General features: G+C 40.5%; 1 protein-coding gene across 3 annotated transcripts in view; it reads left to right on the top strand.

The window, feature by feature from the left end:
- MYLK2 (myosin light chain kinase 2) overlaps positions 1-21,620 on the top strand; it is a 200,944-nt gene that overhangs the window by 52,989 nt on the left and 126,335 nt on the right. For all 3 annotated transcript variants that reach the window (XM_086932687.1, XM_086932689.1, XM_086932688.1), the window contains 4 exons: positions 6,630-6,841; positions 8,198-8,303; positions 8,709-8,802; positions 13,398-13,507. In XM_086932687.1, the coding sequence (XP_086788813.1) occupies positions 6,630-6,841; positions 8,198-8,303; positions 8,709-8,802; positions 13,398-13,507 (522 nt within the window). The remainder of the gene's footprint in view (positions 1-6,629; positions 6,842-8,197; positions 8,304-8,708; positions 8,803-13,397; positions 13,508-21,620) is intronic.

The raw sequence follows: 21,620 nt of genomic DNA, 5'->3' as shown, positions 1-21,620 counted from the left end.
TTCCATGCATCTCACCTTTTCATTTGTCATGTTCCTATATTTTGCAACTCTTCGTACATCAACCTGCATTTTCCTATTCTATATTTTTATGCCAGCTGCTCTTATTGGATTTCCTTTCCATGAGATCTAATTACATTATAAACTAATATAAGAGCGGTATAACTGTCCGCTCCATCAACCTCTCAGTTAAAGTCAGTTTTCCCATTAGCTGGTTTCCAAATAATTTGGGAAGTGATCGCAATGCAATGTGTCATACCAATGTCAGAGTCGCACATAGACAAGGTACTGCCTAAGAGTTATTGGACATGAAGAAAAATAATACCTCTCTAGACAGTCGCAGAGCATTAGTAGTGTCTCCTGGATTATTTCAACGATCCAATATGGATCACAGAGTGAAGAGCAGGATGTTACTGGTACTGATGTTCATTTGACCTTTAAGTTTGGGTTTCACCTGCTATTCCAGGGTCTTTTTTATTGACCCTGTGTTAGATGTATAAACAGCAGACACCAGCCCAGACTTGGCAAGCATGGCCTCCCTTCCTGCGTGACTGTCACTAGCTTTTTCAAGTGATTGCAGCAGACTCTGCTTGGTGGAGAATGGGAGGATGTAGAACTGGTTTGTCATTGGTAAAACCTCCATTCTGCTGCAGAAGGTTTTTGAATTTTACTGGAAAGGTAGTAGTGGGTCTCGTCTTTCAAATCATGCAGCAAAAGTGTTTTCTGTAGGGGTGGAACACACCGAAGGCCGGAAAGTGCCTGATCACTATTGTCAATGGGTAGTGCACTCAAGCACCCTTTCTCAGCCTCTGCTACTGCTACTTTTGAAGCAAGGGAGAGTTCTTGCTCAGAAACAGCGTATATAGATTGACCAACCAAATTGTCTCTCAGGGACATTCCAACATCCCCACCAGCAGCATCAATAACATTCACCTCTTGCATAAGGGCCAACTGATCAGCAATATGAAGCAAGGGAAGCTTTTCAATTGAATAGAGGTTTGGGTGTCCTCTAGTCAGCATTGTATTCGAGCTGTACAAAGCTAGTAACCACCCCCCCCCCCCGTCCCACACACACAGACACACTCACATTTTTTCAGAATTCAGTTATTTTGTCCATTTGGGTGAAGTCTCTGTGATAAGAATGCCAGCTCTCCCACCAGTGTGTCTATCTGTAGTCAGTTTTGTAAATGTGAGGTTAATTCCCTGACCACCAGGATTATTCATAGTGATGACAGGTCCTTCAGGAGATCAATAATTGCTAAAGGGTGCTTTTTAGCTCTGTTAGTTTCAGACTGGATGTGGGGATAAGGGTTTCACCTCTGCTGGGTGAACTGTGCATGTTGATCCCTGATAGACCATCCCCACCACAATGGCGGCAAAAGATCAAAGCCCCTTTGCTCTTCCTTGATTCGGGATATGCTGCAAAAACCTGAACCCCCTTGACCACCTGAATTGGACCCCTTAACACAGCCTCCTTATACTGGGGAGCCCGGATCCCCATGCCCCTGCGACCAAAGAGGACATTCAGCTCTTGTTCAACGAATTTCTCAAAGACCTCACATTGCTCTGCAGGACTTCATTAGGGCCCTTGCAGCCCTTAATCAGTCATTGCGGTCAAACTGACTCACGCCTAACAACAGTGGAATCGACAGTGGCATGAAAATGATCTAATCCCACTCTTGACCAGACTATTCAAGATTCTGATCTTCAGCATAGCAACTGTTCAGATAGTTGTTATTTTTCGTTGTTCTTTGATGGTGACAATCAATATTGGTTAGAACAAACATGCATAGGGAAAATACGGGTATGAATGTGTGAAAGTGTGAGGTATGAGTGGCTTAGACAGAGTGGGATTAAACAATTTTCACGATTGACTCCTTTCATGTAAAAATGTATATGTATGGAAATGGGTTTCCTTGTGTTTGCTAAGACTAAAATATGGTCTATGCACATGAATTGTAATATATTGATGAAATAGTACTGACATTATTTATTGCAGTATACTGGATAGCACTGTATATATTGGTGTATAGCAGTCCATATATTGATTGTATTTACAATTTTTCAGAACAAAAAAAGTGTGTACTTTCTATTTTTCTTGATCACAATGTGTATTATAGACTAGGAAACTCAAAGTCAAGATATAAGAGTATTCATGAAATAAATGAAGATAGATAATACAATGAAATACACACACAAACAAAATGGCTCACGTTTATAATTGAAATAAAACTTTAATCCAGCCCAGGGAGCTTTTAAGAGCCCCATAAGAAGTAATGCAGGTCAAGTGGATATTCTTTTGCAATTTTTAGATACTTCCCCTCTGTCCCAGACCTATTAAATTGTACTTATAGAGGGAACATTGTTCTTAAATACATTGAGGTACAGGGGGGATCATGTGTCTTTACTTTCTGCTCTTTATATAACACACATCTGGAAAATGCCTTAATAGTCAACAAATAATTAATTACTCATATTGGGTGTGCGGTGTGCATGATGTAGGTCTTTCAATGCAACAATGAGTCTGATGTTCGAGGGTCTATAACACATCATGAGTCCTCCAGGCTCAGTTATTTTTTATGCTAGCACTTGGCCTATAAACACCTGTAAACTATTTTAAAATGCATTATGCTTAATATTTATTCATTGATGATTCCTCGTCCATTAGATTTTTAATAACACGTTTACCATGATACATCCAATGATTTTGCCCGACCATGGAACGACCTCCCTGGAGTTTTTCCGTGACACCATTAATTCGAAACCAAAAGATGTACATCTAACCCGGCATTATTAGATGAGCCACTGTATGTAGAGCAATTATTTAATAAGATTGAGAAATATTTTGTACGTAATAAGAGAACAGCATGAGGTCCTTAAGACTGTAAATACAGGTACCTCGTTCTGCTAGGTTATTCAAATGTGGAAAAAAAGGCTGAATAAAAAAATAAAGCTTTGTTGACAGCTGAGGGAACTGGAAGTCAAAAAAAGTTGAGGCTACCCGAAATCACGCAGTGAAAAAGCAGAGCTATAAAAGGTTTTTATTGATGATTAGGGCTTAAATTTGAAGAGCACGCAAAGAGAGGATTTTTAAGGCAGCCTCTTATTAAGGCAAGAATTATGGCAATATACAAGTTACTTGGTAGGATTCTGGTCTTGTGTACAAGGGCACTAGTCTTGCACAGTGCTATTGGCAAAGGGCTGTGGTTCACAATTCAGAGGAAGTAATTTGTGTTTATGTTGAATTTTATGTGGATCTGTTGTGAGGATGGCTGTTGTGTGCAGAGTGAAGAGGAAGATTGATTGATAAATTGAATGACTGCTTCTTGGGATTAGTTTTCTGAAGACTGGTAGATATGCTATCCAGAGCACTGGTGCACCAGAATGAACTGGTAAAAATAATTTTCATGAAAAAATTACCTCTGATAAAAGCAGTGGTATACAATTGTCTCCACTTAAGTATTAATATTGTATTTTCTAAACTACCATCTCAAATACTAAAGGAAACTCTACTCAAATCATGACAATAATAACATTTCAGATTCTTTGTATTTCACTAACTTTTTGGTGGTTTGAAAAAACCTAAGAACCCAGTTGACGTTGGCTTCTTCAAATGTCACTGCTTAATCCATTAAAATATATCAAATCATTTGGCCAAAAGTTTGGGTACAGTTACTATGAACGTGGTTACTCCATTGTAACATGGCTCTATAGAAGCGCAGGAGCCAGTGAAACATGTTAATACAACTATCACTATTTTTAATATTTCTAAAATGAATAGCCCTATTTGATGTTTCTGGATGCTGATATGTCTTTGACAAGGAATCTTTATGGGTTTTCTGGACCCTATTACACGCCTTGGTTGTTGTTTTTCCCTAATGTTTCCAGGATTTATATGGGATCTCTATGACAAGGATTTGCTTGATGAGCTCATAATCTCTGTCTTTTAGGATTCTGTGCAGCACACATCAGGTGTTCCTCCAGGGGTTTCATGTTTGCATTATCCTGAGAACTGTTTCTTTCAAGTATTCTGTGACACTCATACAATATCCTTGTATCCTGCCTAAAACGAATCATTACAAATTCCTCATATGCATATGATGTGGCAATATATACTTCAAATACAATACATGTTTTGTCCATGGCATATTCCATTCCCACTGAGTTTGTGGGGTGAATGGCTACCGGCTGAATCTTAGATTTTTTTCATGTGGAATTATGACATTTTGATAAAGAAATGATTTATCAACATTGGGAAGGGTGATATATGTAGATTTTCTGTTTCATTGATAGGAAAGTGTAATAGGATAAGAATGAATATAGTACCTTATATATAATTATGTCTTATAGCATACCACACCTGGCAGCTTTTTAATACGGGGCTCCTAAATTCTTTCTGGAAATACAAATTGACTATCATATCCCATAGGTGGATCACTTTAAATTTCTTCTGGTAAAGTTGGGAGAAAAATGAGGATTTGGATCACTCAACTATTCGGATGTTGGAACTTTTTTCAATCTCATCTCTGGTTTTCCAGCATTAGATAGTTACTTGCACAGCTACGGGTTAACTTTGCATTGCATTAGATTTATTGAAAAAGGGGGCAAGAGTGACAGAATGTTTAGGGTTTCTGGCCTTAATCTTTCATTTTCATATTGTGCAGGCAAAACTGTACAAATATCAGTGGAATAAACAGTGCCACAAATCAGTGGGACAAACCGTGTATAGTTTTGCACTTAAATGAGGGCACTGGAAATGACTGACTGGCCATATTCATTTGGCAAGCCGATCCAGCTGAAGTCCAATTGCCTTCCCAGTAGAAGAAGCAGTAATACCTGGGCCTTTGAGAAATTCACCATCCACCGCAGTCTAAATGAGATCGGAGGAGGCAGAAGAAGGTGGACAGGACGCCGGTCACTTTTCAGCGTATGCAGTTACCAAACGCCTGTAAAATAGACCCTTACTTTGACAGATGCTACCCTTTTTATGACAAATGCAAACAAACAGTTGATGGACAGAATGCAGAACAATGTCATACATTCACCCCAGTAGAGATCTGGGCCTAAATCCATCGTTTTTTTGCTCACCATGCCATTCCAGTTTTAACCCAGCCATATGCAAATCAGTCTTGACCCTGTGCCCCATGGGAACAGTCCAGCCCGAACTGCCAAGGCAGGTCCTTCCTTTTTATGACATCCTCATAATGTGACTATTTGTAGAATAGGAGTAGGACCGCCACTACATAATCGTGCCGCACGTTCAGTTTCTTTATGATGTGTGCAGGTAACTGGCCATCTTGTCCTATTCTGCAGCCAGCCTTACTCAGTTTGCCACTACCCCCTGCCTGGTGGCTATTCAATCTGCAAATCTTTTACTTGCACAATCCAATATCATCCACCTGAGGAACTCCAGGTTTGGGCTGTGCAAATGTGTGGAACTTCCGTCCTCTCTTTATGCAAGTGTTTTAAAACTTTGCCAAAATCTTAACCTTCATAGAATTAGCAATGTTTTAATAAGAAGTGCAGAATAAATCAATGACAACTAGGTTTTTCTGGAAGAAACCGCCGCAGAAATTACGTTGTGAGGGCCCATATTCTGAAAAGCCACAACTTCAACTGGATTAGAGCATGTTCCACAAGACAGGTTTTGTGCTCAATATGTGACTTATCTCAGCATACAAGCTGCTGAGGTGGTCTGCACCATTTGGCTTCTGCACTAGGAGGTGTTTAAGGGATGATTCCAATGGCCATGTCGCCTCAGCACAAAGGCATGAATTAACAGAGCCAGGCTGTGGACAGTACATCTAAATTTTCTCTAAAAATAATTCATACTGACTGGGATGTTCACTTCTGTCGGCTTGTCCAGGCTGTGGTAAAAGAGGATGACATCAAGTATGTGCCCCTATGACACAGTGGATGCACTCTTACTTGAGCTCTCAATGTTCATGGCTGGATTTCAAGAGGGCATGTCTGAACCCATCAGCAGGTGTATTTTGTCTGGATTGGAGGAGCTAGGGAAAAAGGCCTCTCCTGTGCAGGCAGCTATCTTCTCTCATACTGACATCTTCTTGTAGTTGTTGACAATCAACTATAATGGTATAACAACTTGCCACCATTTTAGCACTGCTTCACGTACATTTTTGATCTCTGCGTTCCCATTTGCAGATGTGATGTTTGCCTGTTATCCAGTGCTTATTTTGTATGAATAAATAAAAAACTGGAGATGTCCAAGGTTTTTCTTAGGTGCCCGCCGCCAGCATTACTGAATGCCAGGGTGCAGGATAGCAAGTGTGTCTAGTCTTGATTCCGCCTCATACCTCTTTCATCCATACATACTCTTTATTTCAAAGGGAATTTTTGTTGCTGCTTTTTCCCCTTCTTTCTTCCTATTCTGTCTTTATTTCTCTCTGTCTCTAGCTCTCAGTCAAAGAATGATGATTTAAAATAAGTACTTGCCTCCAAAAATGAGTGCTGGTGCCACCACCTGCAACCACCTCCACAAATTAAGCACTGTTTTATGCCACTTGACAAGCTTTTACCACCGTAAACGTAGCTTCATTCTTCAGTTGGTCTTGGTATCACCCTGTCTATGTGAATGTCATTCACCTAAACTCTGCTTTTTTAATTTTCAGGTCAGAGCTGGAAGATGCAAAAAACACAGGGGTCCCAAAGTCAAGTTCCACAGAGAAAAAAGCCTTACTGGAGGAGAACACAACTGAAACCCCAAGACCAGAGGCGGATAGCGTAGTAGATACTGTGGCACTGGAAGCCCCAAGAAGCATAAATGCAGAACCAACCTCTCCTGTCACAGCAGACAGACTTGCAGAATTTTTCCAGGTGATAGGTAAGAGAAACTGCCCCCGAGGTGGTGGGGAAACGAAGAATATGCTTAGGACAGGACTGCCTGGTTCTGTTGTAGGATGCAAGCAGGTTGGGGGTGAAGTAAGGGTGGGCTTGCATTTAATGGTTTGAATCTAATTGCTGAAAGAATATTGGCTTAAACACTTAAACACAGTATAAGGTAAAGTTTTCATAGCAAAAAAGTGTTCACTAGTGTTAGGATAGGGATGCGAAAAAGGATTCAAAATAATATTGTCTCCAAATACCCAATAGCAAATATTAGGCATAGAGAATGTTGGTGATGAAGACACATGAGAGAAGGATCCTACGTTTTCTCGGATCGCTTTAGCTGCCTCAGTCGACTAAGGCAAACAAATATTCTGAAGCATAGGGCTATTCAATAAAAGAAAGAGGTACTCCCCTAACTTTGTCTATATCATTTGATAAATTGAAGGAAGAATTGAACGACATCTGTAGAGCTGATATAATCCATCACTCTGATTGGTTGTCAGCTTTGGTGATCAAAAATAAAGCCGGTGGTAGAATCATAGTTTGTGTCAACTTGTAAGATCTTAACAGCTACGTTTGAGGTACAAGGATTAACAATATTTCCTTGTGTCAAAGACTAGATGCAGTAGGCACAGAAAGGCACTGCCGTACAACATAATTAAAACCCACCCATAAACATACACTTCTTAATAGGGATTCACTTGAGAGCGAACATTTTATCTCCTTGAAGCCCTCGTTATTAGAGCATAGAGCATAGATTTGTTGTTTAAGCCATGTTGGTAAAGATGAAACAAGGATACCTTACAGGAAAACTTTATTTTATGTTTCTAAGACTGGAAGGTGTGACTAACCATAGTGCTTAAAATAGAACTACAGAAGTGCCAGTACAAACTATCCTTCAGTACTGTTTACAACTGAGAAGTGCTTGTATTATCCATTTAAAAGTAATGCACCCCTGGGGAGAAGTGGTGATACTCTCCATCTAAAATTACAAAAGTGTGGGTATTAAGTACCTGAGAGTTTGTGACAACTTAAAGCACTGCCTAACCTAAAAGTTGGCTTCATACAGCAACCAAAACAAAAGTCCCACTGATAATAATCAAATAGTTAGTGGAAGATCGCAAGACCAACTCACCATCCAGTTGCGCACTAATGGGAAACCTGGAAGCAGCAGACATCACTCAACCCACTGACAAGAAATGCATTAGTGTCTAGAGTCCAGTGAATTTTGTAGAAGTTAAACGAAATGGAACCCATATAAAATAACAGTCTTATTTATCATTCTACAAGTTTCTGCAACATTGTTTTGTGGCCATCTTGATGTGGTTAATTGCCCTTCTTGCCTCCTCAGACGACAGCCCACCCCCATCTGCCCCTTTTCCACATCGGTTTGTCACACTAAGATCAGGCGATGTGACCACTCTATTCGATATCAACCTAGATGACATTTTAGGAGGGTAAGGACGGTGTGACTTTTCATCAAAAGCTATTGGATGCAGGATTAACCCACTCACTGTCGACTGCAGAATTAACACACTCACTCTAAAATAGAAAATGAATACTCACTGTGATTTGCGGGATTTAAAAACTCACTAGGAGTTGCACGAATTTCGCACCCAGTGTGTATTTATCCTAACCCTGCAGTTCTTAGTGAGGGCATTCGTTTTGTAGTACACTGTGTGAGCTGAAATGTTTTTCACTGGAACACTAACACACTCACCATCAGTTGGACCATTAATACACACTAACTGTGATCTGGATTGTCCTCTGCATGACCACACACCTTGTGTAGGATTGTCACGCAAGATTAAACTGCACTTTGCACGAATAAGACATTCATTTTTCCATTTTGGATTTTCCAGGGGCAGGTTTGGTGATGTTCACACATGCACAGTGAAAGGTACAGGACTCCAGCTTGTGGCCAAAGTTATCAAATTCCAGGATGCTAAGGACAAGGTTTGTCATGATTATGTACGCACATGAGTGAAATTAACATAAATGTGAACACATGTAGAGGGAATCACTGTTTGTGGACTCTGCCCATGTGAGAAGCAGATCATATGGCCGCAAGGGACAACGATGATTTTCATGTGGTATTATTGGCAGAAAGGTTTTTTTCTGTGGTATACTCAGTGATAGTAGTGGGCAGATGACATCTAGAGGAATGGTGGAGTTTTTGTGGGGGATGGAAATTGTGCATCAATGTATATTATTCTATCACCCACAAGTTAATTGTATGATAGACAGGATTAATCACTTAGTTAAGGACTGTATTCAGAAGGCTAGTTGAAAAATATTTCCCATTAGCGGATTCTTTGAGAGTAGCGCTGTGGGGAGCTAGGACTACACCTCATAAGATTGCCAAAGTACCTCCATTATTGGTAACTTCAAGGGCGGACTTAATGAAAGGATTGAGAAGGCATATGTAATTAGGCCATTTGGTGGTTAATATGGCCTCTTTTGAGAGTTTACTCTATATAGTAAATGATCAAGAAGCTATTTTTCATCAAAATCGCCTTTTTTAACGTTCCTTGATCATTTTATTTTGATCGATTTTTTTACCAGATCCATAGTTAACCACATGCCTGTTTTGCGCAAATGTTGCCAAGATTTGATTTAGGTATAGCACTATTGTTTATTAAACCGCTCCCCTTTTGTCTTCAAATATTGGCAAGATATGATTTAGGAACAGCAGAAAAAATTCTAATATTTGTAGACAGTTTAATAAGCAAACATGGCTCTTTTCATTGCTCCGGACAAGCCTACTTTGCACTTTAAATTTATTTGTTTTATTAGTGTATTAATGCTGTTGTGCCCCACTCTGTAACCTAATACCTAGATAATTATCAAAGGTTTCTTTAGGTGTTGAATTGATATAAGTTTAGAGCATGGTATTACTGTTTTGAGTATTGTATTACATTCAATGCATGTTTTCTATATTTCGGTTTTCTCAAATCTTAACATTAACCATCATGAACAATTCAACACTGTAAAGATTTGCCTTTTAAAGGATCTCTCGCTCCAGATCAGCACACACAGACATTTGCATGACCATATCATGTGTCGGCAGGGTAGATTTGCTTTGCAAAAATGTAAAACAAGGAGCAGGTGCACCTTTTTGTTTTCACACTATAAATAGTGTTTTCTCAAAGCACATATCTCATGAACAATTGCATTGTGTAATGGTGCAAATAATACAACCTGTCCCAGTTGATCATGTTGTTCAGAATGCGGTTAAATACTCAGAATGTGTTTCACTCAGAATTGCCTATTGGTACAGTACATGCACCATTTATTTTTCTTTGTCGAGTAAGAACATAATGTTTATATTTTGGTTATTTTCCTCATAGTTCCAAAGTGTTCATAATATTAGTTAGACTCAAATAAGTTTTTGTTATACCAATTTATTTTTGTAGCTCTTCATATTGTATACTTTGACATAATTCCAGAGATTTTACAAGTTTGAGTCATCACACGTGCAATTTATAGCATTTCACATAGAGATAGGGTGACCAATAGCATGAGTGTACAAGCCTGTATCTGCCATCTTTGTCAATGACTTGCTTTTTTAAATGTAACATATTTGTCACTTCTTTTTCATTAGAATACTATTTTAATCTGAGAGTTAACTGTTAATTTTGCTGCCTCATTCGAGCTAACACTGCCAACAGTGTTTACCATCTGTTTGTCCACTAGAAGCTTGTGTTATTCCAAAACAATGTAAACCATTCAACATGTTCAAAGTCCTCCGTAGTTTAGCTTTAAGGCTGATAATTAGCTTGGATTTCAGTTGTCTTGCTTTTCTTCTTGATTCCTTGACTTGGAGCCACACACATCCTTTCACTGCAATAGAAGGTAATGACATCCGCACCCATCCTGTGTATTTCAGTGAAATGCACAGGCTTTGGATATTTTTCAACACTACCTATCACAGGTTGGAAGATCCAGTTATTAAACACTTTATTGTGCTGCCAATGTACTTCATGGAGAACAAGCCTCTTAATTATAATCTAATTTATACCGGATAAACTGGAGTTGCAATTGATGATTTAATAGGTACTCTAAGTGTGTTCATGTGTATGTTTATTTGTTCCAGATGTACAAACAATATTTATTTTTTTGTTTCAAGCATGTGGGGTCAGATTTGATGACATTATATAAAAAGTAAATCAAATTACCTTTTTAACATGGAAGACATTTTTTTAATATATGAAAGAGTCCTTCACCTACTGCTTCAGCTACATCTTTCAATTAGCAAGACTCTCAATACCTTCCTTGTATTATTCATTAAGTTGTTAGCATCAGTGTATTGTGTTATTTCTTGCTGATGAAACAGAGAATCAAATGCTAAGATATGTTGTTAAACCTTACAATATAAATGTGAGAATTACATGTTTAGAATAATGTCATCCATCAATTAAAATGACAGCATACATTATACAAACATGTAATGCAAATAGAAATAATGCTATTTTAACAACCGTGTCAGATATTTAATGATTCTAGAAATTCATTTTGGTGAGGATTGTCTCAAACAGTGTTGAACTGCAGTCCTAATTGCATAGATCTCAGCTACAACAAACAAAGGTTTCAAAAGCAGTTGTTTATGTATTAGACAGGAAAGTAAGCCAAATATTCAAAAGCAATTGTCATTCAATTATAAGACGGGAAAATAAGCATGAAATAGCTAAAGTCCCTCCATATACAGCAGCTGCCTGATATTGATTTGTACGACATCCAACAACAACCGGTGCGTTCAATTAACTACGTTGTTTGATTCCCTTGAAATCCAGGATGTTACACAAATTTGTTGCTGAATTATTCTTTTTTAATCCAAGTTATGCAACAGCGCTTGATACCCTATTTAATAATTATTGCGCATGCCCTTTTGGCATATAACTTGCCGATTGTGGAGGTCACCTTCCTATGACATTTCAATAATGTGCAGTCATGTACTAAAACATTCAGCTGTATAAATTAATTTTCACCCCTAGTAATCTTTTTGGGAATGCATTGCTTATCTTCATTATTAATTATTATTTAATAAGGTTTTTCAAGTTTATTGTTGTAGAGAATTAGCAACTACTTCAACAATACCATCCCAAAAGCACAGGGACACTGTTCCTTAAATTTTATTCATGCGTACATGTATTTCTAAATCGAGATTATTTACACATTTAATTTCTGTGAAAAAGGTATTAAATAATAGTTACAATTTCTATTTTTCATAGCTGAATGGTATATGTCACTAGTAGATATTACTATTATCCAATTTAATCGTACTTGTATCACTGACAGGGAAAGGATGAAAGGCTTACTCTGCCCATCCAGTTTTCACGCTGTTGACCAGAAGGTTCTCCGCTTATCTCAGCTGCTCGTGCTTACCTCAGTAAATATCCAGGAACTATCCCAAAGGCAGTCACTACTAAAATAGATAATCCATTTCAAACTGAACCGGAGCAAGGGGTTTTTTGGTGGGAGGGTAAGTCTGTCTGTCTAGTTGAAAAATGTATGATTATGTAACCTTCTTCAGCGTGAGCCGTACAAACAGGTATATACGTAATACACAACATGCATATAGTAAAAGTTTTTAAATTTACCATGTTATTCATTTTGATTATATTAATTGAAGGCTAATAGCTGATTATGATTGCTTGTTTGTGTGTGGTTGTGCGTATGTATGCTCCTCCAATGGTAAATTATTAACATTTATTAATTTTGTACCTCAGTCATAAAGTATTGGCAGGGATAACTGTCAATCAATCAATCAATCAATCAAAAACATCTTTATTCGACCAAGCATGGCCATAAAGAATAGACAGAGTTCGATTTTAAAACAAAGAACAAAATCAGTAGATCATTTGATATGTCAATGTTCAGGTCATAAAAACAGATATATTAAAAACAATTTACAGATAATATCTCAACCCCTGAATAACTCAGAATTTTGGATTTTTGAAACAACACCTTGTACGGAGTAACAGTTGTCGCAAACAATGCTGCAAGCTAACCTTTCATTGATATTCTACTGACTGCTGCAGCTTTAAGAAAGGAGCCCATCCTAAAACATATATCGTGACTGTTCAGCAGCTGTAGGTGGAATAATGCTTATCTGCATTTGTGATGGCTCATAATAATTAAAAGAGGTTTGAGAAAAAATCTAAACACATGACTGAAAAATGTACAAAAAATAAAATGTAATAACGATTGCTCAGAAGAGCCATCGTAGGGTATAACAGTCTCCTTGAAGAGAAGTGTTGTATGGTGTGAGTCTACCTCCAAGAATGCGCTACTGTCACGTGTGTCAGTATTGCCGCCATGTCAGGCTGTGCCTCCATGGATGTAGCACTGCCATTGATGAGAGTGTCAGTGGGGATGCCCCAAGCACTCCAAGGTACCAGGTGTTTCACCTGCCTTGGCCTCTTACTTTTCAAGGGATGGCTTTGAACAACCATTCCTAACTATTAACTTGTCCATTGCTTGCTTAGGTTTGAATGGACAGTACAAGTTATTAAGCAGTTCTCCTGATTTTCCCTTTATTTGTTATCCAGGAAATGGGCTTGAACGAGGTGGACGTCATGAATCAGCTGGACCACCTGAACCTGATCCAGATGTATGACGCCCTTGAGACGCCCAGCAGCATCATCCTTTTCCTGGAATAGTGAGTATTTCCCAGCTTGCTTATACCACTCCAGGTCTCCTTGCAGCTGACGGGTGGGCAGCAGCATGCACTTTAGAGTGGTTGAAAAGAAGGATATCTCAGTGCATAGTGTGCCAGGCCATCTATGTTAGCAGTAGAGATAACGGTGATCTGGACAGTGTTGTGTCAACCGTGTCAGAGCTGTGCACACCTTTTAACAGAGAAACATACTCACAAAGGATGTCTGAATAACACTACCAAGATTTTGCAGTTCGTATATTTCACAACCCTTTGAGACCCTATTTCGATTCTGGCCTCTCTGTGGTATTGCGCCAGTTTTAATGCTCTTCGTAGGTTGCAGGTTCTTGAAATAGTATGGCATTGCAACACATAACAAGTACCACCTTTTCATCAATAACATGCTTTTCCCGTCAGGAATTCAAAAAGACTGAACTTGACATAATTGCACTTTAGTATGATATTAAAGTATTTTCCTTTTTATTCCTTTTAATTCTATGATTTAATCATCAGTGGCGCCTAAGAAACAAGAGAACGAATTGTGACTCAAATACAGCACACCTTGTTATCTTATTGTGTTTGTATACTCTTCAAGTTTCTAGACAAAGTGCAAGCAACATCTTTCTCTAATCCCTACTTTGTCCTTTTCCTGAAGATTTCATTGCATTTTAATACTATTTTCAAAAATAATTCTGAAAATATTTTCACATTACAATTATAAACCGATCTGAATCAGTTGTGTGAATATATTTACATAAACAATAAATGCTGATTGTTACTGCGAAGCTACAATAGCGATTGACTTTTAACATCCAGAAATTACCATTTTGATTTTATCTTAAAATTCCACCCGAATACTAGTGAAGAATAACATTCATCTTTTTCTTTCTCTCAAAATAAGATGTTACACAATCATATTGAACATTTACAGTGCATTCCTTTATATAAAAGAAACGTTGCTTACCTAGAAAATTAAACTATGTAAAGAAGTGACATTTTCTCCTGCAATTTATTTCCAATTATGGAGATTCCTTCTATACATTATGAAACGAACATGGATCTTATGTCAACATTCAATTTAATTTGTTAAAACAAAACAATCTTCTTCATCTTTCTTTGTACAGACTTACTGTTTTATTAACGTTATTACTCACCCTGAGCACACATGTTTACAACCATTCGTTTTCACGGAGATTTTTAAACTAGTAAGCACATATTTATTATTTTGCACCAATAAGATGCAAGCAGAAAAAAAGTGTGCAGATATTAGTATGAAATACTTACAGAGACACAAGACCAATACTGCTGGAGCTAGCCTGTGAGTACGTGTGTGAATAGGCTAATAGCAAAGTGAATTCTTGTGACAGAAGCCATTTTTAGGTGTAGCATAGCAGCACATCCGTCTATGACCTATTGTTACTGAAACCTGGAAACATATCTAGAATGGGACTTTTGCTCCACCCCCAGGAGCATTTCTCTCGCACCACATGCTATTGGCCAATTCATGTATCATTCCAAATCCAGTGGGGTTCTTGCATTCCAATGCATGAGGACTATTTTAGATCTCAAAAGTATGCCCAATCATCACATGAAAATCTTTATCTCATAAATGCACTGCATGCAGAAAGTAATCGTTTTTTACGTTGTCTTTCCCATTGCAAACTTTCTTAATGTTTAAGTGGGACTTCAAATACAAGACAGAACTATTGGCCTCCCCAGTATTTGATTTATAATGGAACATCACTCATAGATGTATTATCAACACCTTTGCATGGAATGTTCAGTGTAGGTCCAGATGCCTGCCATAATTTCAAGATATACTTATAAAGTACATGTAATCCAAATGGTACATATTCACATGTCCGGTGGGTATCCTCGCAATGTGTCAAGGATGTCGCCGAACAGGGCACACGGACACTCCTGACAGAACAGTTAAAGAAACCTAAATTGGTAGAGTATCCCTGGGTAACACCAACAGGGGTGCATGCTGAGTGTAAAGTGGAATGCCCTGAAAGAAGATGAACTCAGTTAACTAAAGACACCAGGGGAAAAGAGCTTTGAAGACCAGAGGTGCAAAGGGCGATTCTTGAGAAATCAAAGAGAAACATGCAGTAAATAGAAGGGAATTAAAAAAGTTGAGTTTTCACCACAGTTGGGATTCTCACACTGGAATACAGTACTTTGGACAGGTGTGCAGACACCTAGCGCGGGCACCAGAAAGCAGGAATTGTCGGTTCTGAGACTCAAAAGATGGCTTCAATTTGTGAAAATGCTCTCTTATTCAAAGGGATAACCTAAGGGCATATATGTTAAAAAATGGTGGAGGTGTAAGCAGGAATTGTGTTTCTGGACCACATCTTCATTACAAGTGCCTCTGGTAATCCCGAAGGGATCAGGGACTCTCACCGGAAATACAATTTGCAGAGTTTTATGCAGATATTTCAGCTGTTGAAAAGAAACAAAATCTCTGTGTAAAACTAGGGGAAGAATGAGATGCAATCGTGCAAAAACACAGATGTCCACTTATTATGCCCCAAACATGTGTAATCGATGTTATTTCCCTGCCTCGGAATGGGAGTGAACACTGGTAACTGTAATTCTGGTGTTGGAGAAATAACGACAATTATTCTAGGCAATTCGTAAAGCAGGCCTTAGTTGTATAGATAATGAGGCCAAGATGAAGATAGAACATCTCTGCCTCTGAAGGTCCCATGGTACTACTACATATATTCGAGAGTTGGAGAATTTTGAAGGTATTCATATATTTGTTTTTCTAATTCTTTGTATTGTGACCTGTGAATTGTTCCTTATATGATACAGCTTCCCATACTCACAACCATCAACATTCTTTCTGAGGACTTTTGAGCTGGCCTTCACCCAAAAAACAAAAGTGTGCAATGACCATACCAAGTATTTGCCAAGCCAATAGGTGTGATGTTTGTATTGTGTGCTGGTAGCTCTGCCAAGGCTTGTTTGTGTACTAGGTAGCAAGTACAGACAAACTCATATGAAATTTGGATGATACAGAAAAAGGGCTACTTACTTTTCTGTAGCACCTATTTTTAAGATGCTTTTCCGAGCGCTTTCTCACCGGTGCTACAATGCCATGCAGATTGTAAAAATAGTACCGCATACAATGCATTGGACCTAAACAGCCAATTGAAAATCAGTCCTATCACAGTACTCATGTAGGGTGATCCTAGATGTGACCAACAATATTGGAAGAAAATGGCTGAAATTTCTGTAGAAAAAGAAGCCAGTGGCTCCAGGAAGCTACCACAAAGGCCATTGCAGGTTGTATAAAAAACAACTTGTTTGCCATGTGTGGGGCAGGCAACATTGCACGTCAAGCCTAACAAACATTGCACGTTCAAGCCTGTCCGACTGCCTTTACCCGTGCTGGGAAAAAGGAGCAAGCAATATTGCTTTCTGCGTAGAGGGCATGTAGAAGAAAATACTGAATATGACAACCAACATAGTTGAGTTTATTTTTCACATTTAGAATAATCCCTCCTGCACTCTATTGGAAGCACACTTGGAAAGCGAAAATGGCACATCGTCCACAGAGCCTCTACCATCATGGCCCCTGGCTCGGCAGAGATGCCTCACTGCTGTAAAGTTTGAGCTGGCAGCTCTCCCCTTCCGACCGCCACCCTACTCAAGGATTTTGCCCATTTATCTATGCATTGCGGACCCCAGAAACAATCCGGATGGCCTGCTTGCACCCTCCAAGTTTCTGGAGGGAGCGCCCACGGAGCCTTTACCAACATGGCCGCTGGTTCGGCAGAGATGCCTCGCTGCTGTGGAGTCTGAGCTGGAGGCTCTCCCTCCTCCGACCGGGAGGAGTGGTGATTGCGGCGAGTAACCTGCGAGGAACTGCTCCAGTGAAATCCATGGCTGGAAACCGGAGCCTGCAGTGAGTGATGGCGGTCCTGCGATTTAACCCTCCAGTCCCGACCTATATTGCTTGGCACACCGCAGCCCCTTCCGGAACATACCCATCCCAGGCCCCCAGAGAACACTCTTCATCGGAGCGGCCTGTCCCGCCATGGACTCCCATGGACTTCTTTACTTTTGTCCTGCCCGCCATTTTGCTGCTGTTCTTGGCCTCTTTTCTCTGGTCCCCGACCCGCCATCTTGTCCATCCCCTCGTCCTTTACCCTTTTCCCTCGTTTCCCCCTTGACGATCCTCAAATGTTTCTTCCCTTTTCTGATTTGCCTTTTCTCCATACCCTTGTATCCCTCCCACCCTCTCTTGGTGCAGTGATTGCGTCCCCCCTCCGACCCCACTTAATGGAACTCTGCTCTTCTGTTTTGTTTTTTTTGGGTCTTGACCTGAGAAAATCTGGGAAGCACCCCTTACATCGGATACATCGCATCGCGATGACTTTGCAACGCGGCCATTACATCGTGCCCGTCATGACATCGCATGTTATCAGGGCGCATGCAAGTACATCGCATTAGCTAATATATCGTTAACGATGACATCGAATTAGGTTCAAATGGGAAGCGCTGAAGTGGGACGCGTTTATTTAAGCAAAAATGCACATTTTTGTCAAATGAAAAATGTGTTACAATGAAATGGCATATGAAGCAAATGAAAAAAGGGAAGCGTTTATTTAAGAATGGGAAGCGCTGAAGCAGCACATATGAAGCGTTTATTTAAGCAACATTAAAACATTAAAATGACAATGACAATTGTTAAAATGAAATGGCATATGAAGAAAATGAAAAATGGGAAGCGTTTATTTAAGCAAAAATGCACATTTTTGTCAAATGAAAAATGTGTTACAATGAAATGGCATATGAAGCAAATGAAAAAAGGGAAGCGTTTATTTAAGAAAAACTCACTTTTTTTCAGCAACATTAAAACATTAAAATGACAATGACAATGAACAATGTTTATTTAGTGCATATAAACAATGTTTATTTCAAGATTTTTGTTATGTCTATGTAAGTATTTGCAGTATGCGCGCAGTGACAATGCAACAACAGGTGGAGTAACGGAAACCTAGACAGACTTTGGTGCTGACAGACACGGTTCGCGCCGGCAATGATTTCACTACTGTTTATTTAAGGATTTTATTTTAGTTATGACACTGCGCCGGAAATGATTTTAGTAATGTTTATTTAAGTATTTTATTTTACTAATGGTGGTGACAATGTTTAATTAGGTAAGATTCATTAAAACCGGAAGCAGCGCATATGACCCGCATATGAACAATGTTTATTTAGCGCATAAGAACTATGTTTACTACATCTTTTAGTAATGTTTATTGAAGTATTTGCAATATGCGCACAATGAAACTACAACAATAGGTGGACTAACGGAAACATTGACAGACTTTGGTGCAGACAGACACGGTCCGCGCACGCATACGAACATATACATTAATATATGGCTGGATGGATGGGTGTATGGATGGGTGGATGTATGGAGGGAGGGATGGATGGCTGGATGGGTGGGTGCTGGAGGATGGTTGTCATGCAACAACATAAACCAAGGTGATATGTTATGTCACTTAGAAAAAAACACAATAATCACGTATGTACATTTTTATTTGTTAAACACCAAAAACACGTTTTTGTTTTATATCTTTAGTATCGAATAAAATACATGCAGAAATTATACTGACGTTTTATTCCATCCTTTTATTTGCCTTTAAGATTGTAATGTATTCCGCTGAAAATATTACTTACACGCACACACAAGAAAAAAGACGCAATACCAGTGGCGGCTGGTGACATTTGAAAGTGGTAGGGCGTAAAACAATTCCCGTACTGCACTCGGGCCCTCAGTACACGTTGCCGAGTGAGGTCTCGCAAGAGACACCTTAAATACACCGCCTCCCCCGCCCCAGCACTATGGACACACAAAAAATGGCCCCAAACATACTTGCTCCTGCTCAAAGCAGGTAGCAAATGAGTGCGGATTTTGACCCGTTTCCCTCAGAAGAGGTAAATATGAGACGGAGGGTGTCTCCATGTTAATCCCCATTCAGATACATTAGCCACTGCTTTCTCTCGTGAATACCAAAGCTGGAGCTCCCAGCCCGCCCCTCCTCTCAGTCAGGAGGAAGAGGGCTCCACTGACTGCTGGTTCGAGGACCACGCCCACTTCTTTCCCACTTCGCTAGCAGATAGCATCGGCAAAACAAAATACACTAAACATCTCTTCATGCACGGAATATAAAGTACGAAGTGACACGGCGCGCAGGAGAAACAGGGTTATACGACATGAGAACACTGTCACCCCTACAAGCCTCATTTCACGCTCCATGCACGATCGCAACTAGCAACACAGATTGCCCTAACCATTAACCATATCGCTTTGTATAAGGTAAAAGATCGCTTCCAGCTTACTGTCATTAAGGTTACATTTAAAATTAATTTAAATATAACAAACTTACCTTGGCTTCCCGACTCGAGTCCCGAGACTGCTCCCGCCGTCCTGCATTTGAATACCGCCGCTCTCCTCACGGAAGCCTGCAGGCAGCCTCCCTCCCCTCCATGGCAGCCAGCGCTGATTGGTTCGGCTGGCTGCCCTAAATACGTCATTTCTCCGAGTCTGCATCCTGCAGAACGGAGAATGGGAGGAGGCTTGGGGGAGTGGCTTGCCCACTGTTGCTAATACTGTCTGTTTGGACTGCCTCTCAGGCTGTCCAAACAGTCCGTATTCACAACATTGGGCAAGCCACTCCCCCAAGCCACTCCCCCCTGCCCTGAGGCTCGAGTTAGTAACCAGGAAGTTCGCTGATTTCTCGCCGTGCAAGAAGGGCAGGCAGAAACAAATGGTAGTTATAAATAAATAACTACCATTTGTTTCTGCCTTCTTCTCGCACGGCGAGAAATCAGGGGGGGCGGCGCCCAAACGCCCCAATGTAGAAACCGCCACTGCGCAATACATTGGTCGAAGGCATACTTTTAGAGGATACAAATCCACATATGCACATATGTATTTCAAGTCATTGCTGCTACGTAATTTCATAATGAGGCCTTGAGTGCGTTTAACCCCAAGCGGTTGCCATGGCACCTCGTTTATCCTATTAAAGGCAAAGAGCATGCATTACACAAATGGGCGCAGTGTATACCAAACCATCTGTAAATTATTCTGTGGACGGCGCACCAACGTGTTTTTGTCAGTGCAGTGCACATGCATCACCTATCTCGTGTCACATTATCTCTGCTCTGTCCTTTTAAGTAATTGAATTATTGCACCAGACACTTCAGATGCCGTCCCGGCGCGGGAGGACAGGATTGCACCCCCCCAGCGGAGGAGGCCGAACCCGCTCCCCACCCACTGCCACCCTGCAGAAAAGGCAACAGCACCACCCCCCACCCCTATCCCTCCCGGCCTTCTCTCTACCAGACCAGCCGCGACTCCAGAAAGTGCACCAAGCCGCAGCAAGGCTGTTATGGCGGAGTGGCCCGCAGGCTGACCAAGGTGCGGGAGCTGCGCGCCAGCGAGGAACATGTGCTGCTTCTGGACACAGGAGACCAGTACCAGGGCACCGCCTGGTTCAACTACTACAAGGGTGCGGAGGCCGCGCACTTCATGAAGCGCCTGGAGTACGATGCCATGGTGAGCGGCGCACAGCGCCTTCAGTGTATTAAGCGCATCATCTGCGGTCACTTGGCAAAGGCATTTTGAATTTGCTGTGCACCAGAAAAACACTCAAATCACTCCGAGATGGACGTGTCGCGTCCCACCCCTATCCCTCCCGGCCTTCTCTCGACCAGCCTTCCCCGACACGACCGCCAAAGTCAAGGAGATAGTCAGCCGCAACAAGCGGCGGTGCCAGGAGGACCTGACCGGTATTTATCCGGTGGCGCAAATAAATACAACGTGGGCCAAGTATTTTTGATTCAAAAGGCTGTCCACAGGGTACGGATACGGGCACAAATGGCGGAAAAAATGGTGGGCAACACAATATATACCACCCAACCCCCCCCCCCCCCCCCCCCAACAAACTATTGGCTGCCAAGATTTGTTACTTGGTGAAACATCGCGTTGTCACGTCGCGCGATGTAATGTCGCCGATGTGAAACGCGATCCTAGGCCACGGCCGCATTTCCGTTGCAACGACGTGCGATGACAAAATTGACGATGTAACTG

The sequence above is a fragment of the Lissotriton vulgaris genome, chromosome 7, assembly GCF_964263255.1.
Source record: "Lissotriton vulgaris chromosome 7, aLisVul1.2, whole genome shotgun sequence".
Taxonomy (NCBI): Eukaryota; Metazoa; Chordata; class Amphibia; order Caudata; family Salamandridae; genus Lissotriton; species Lissotriton vulgaris.
This window is presented reverse-complemented; position numbering and strand designations above follow the sequence as displayed.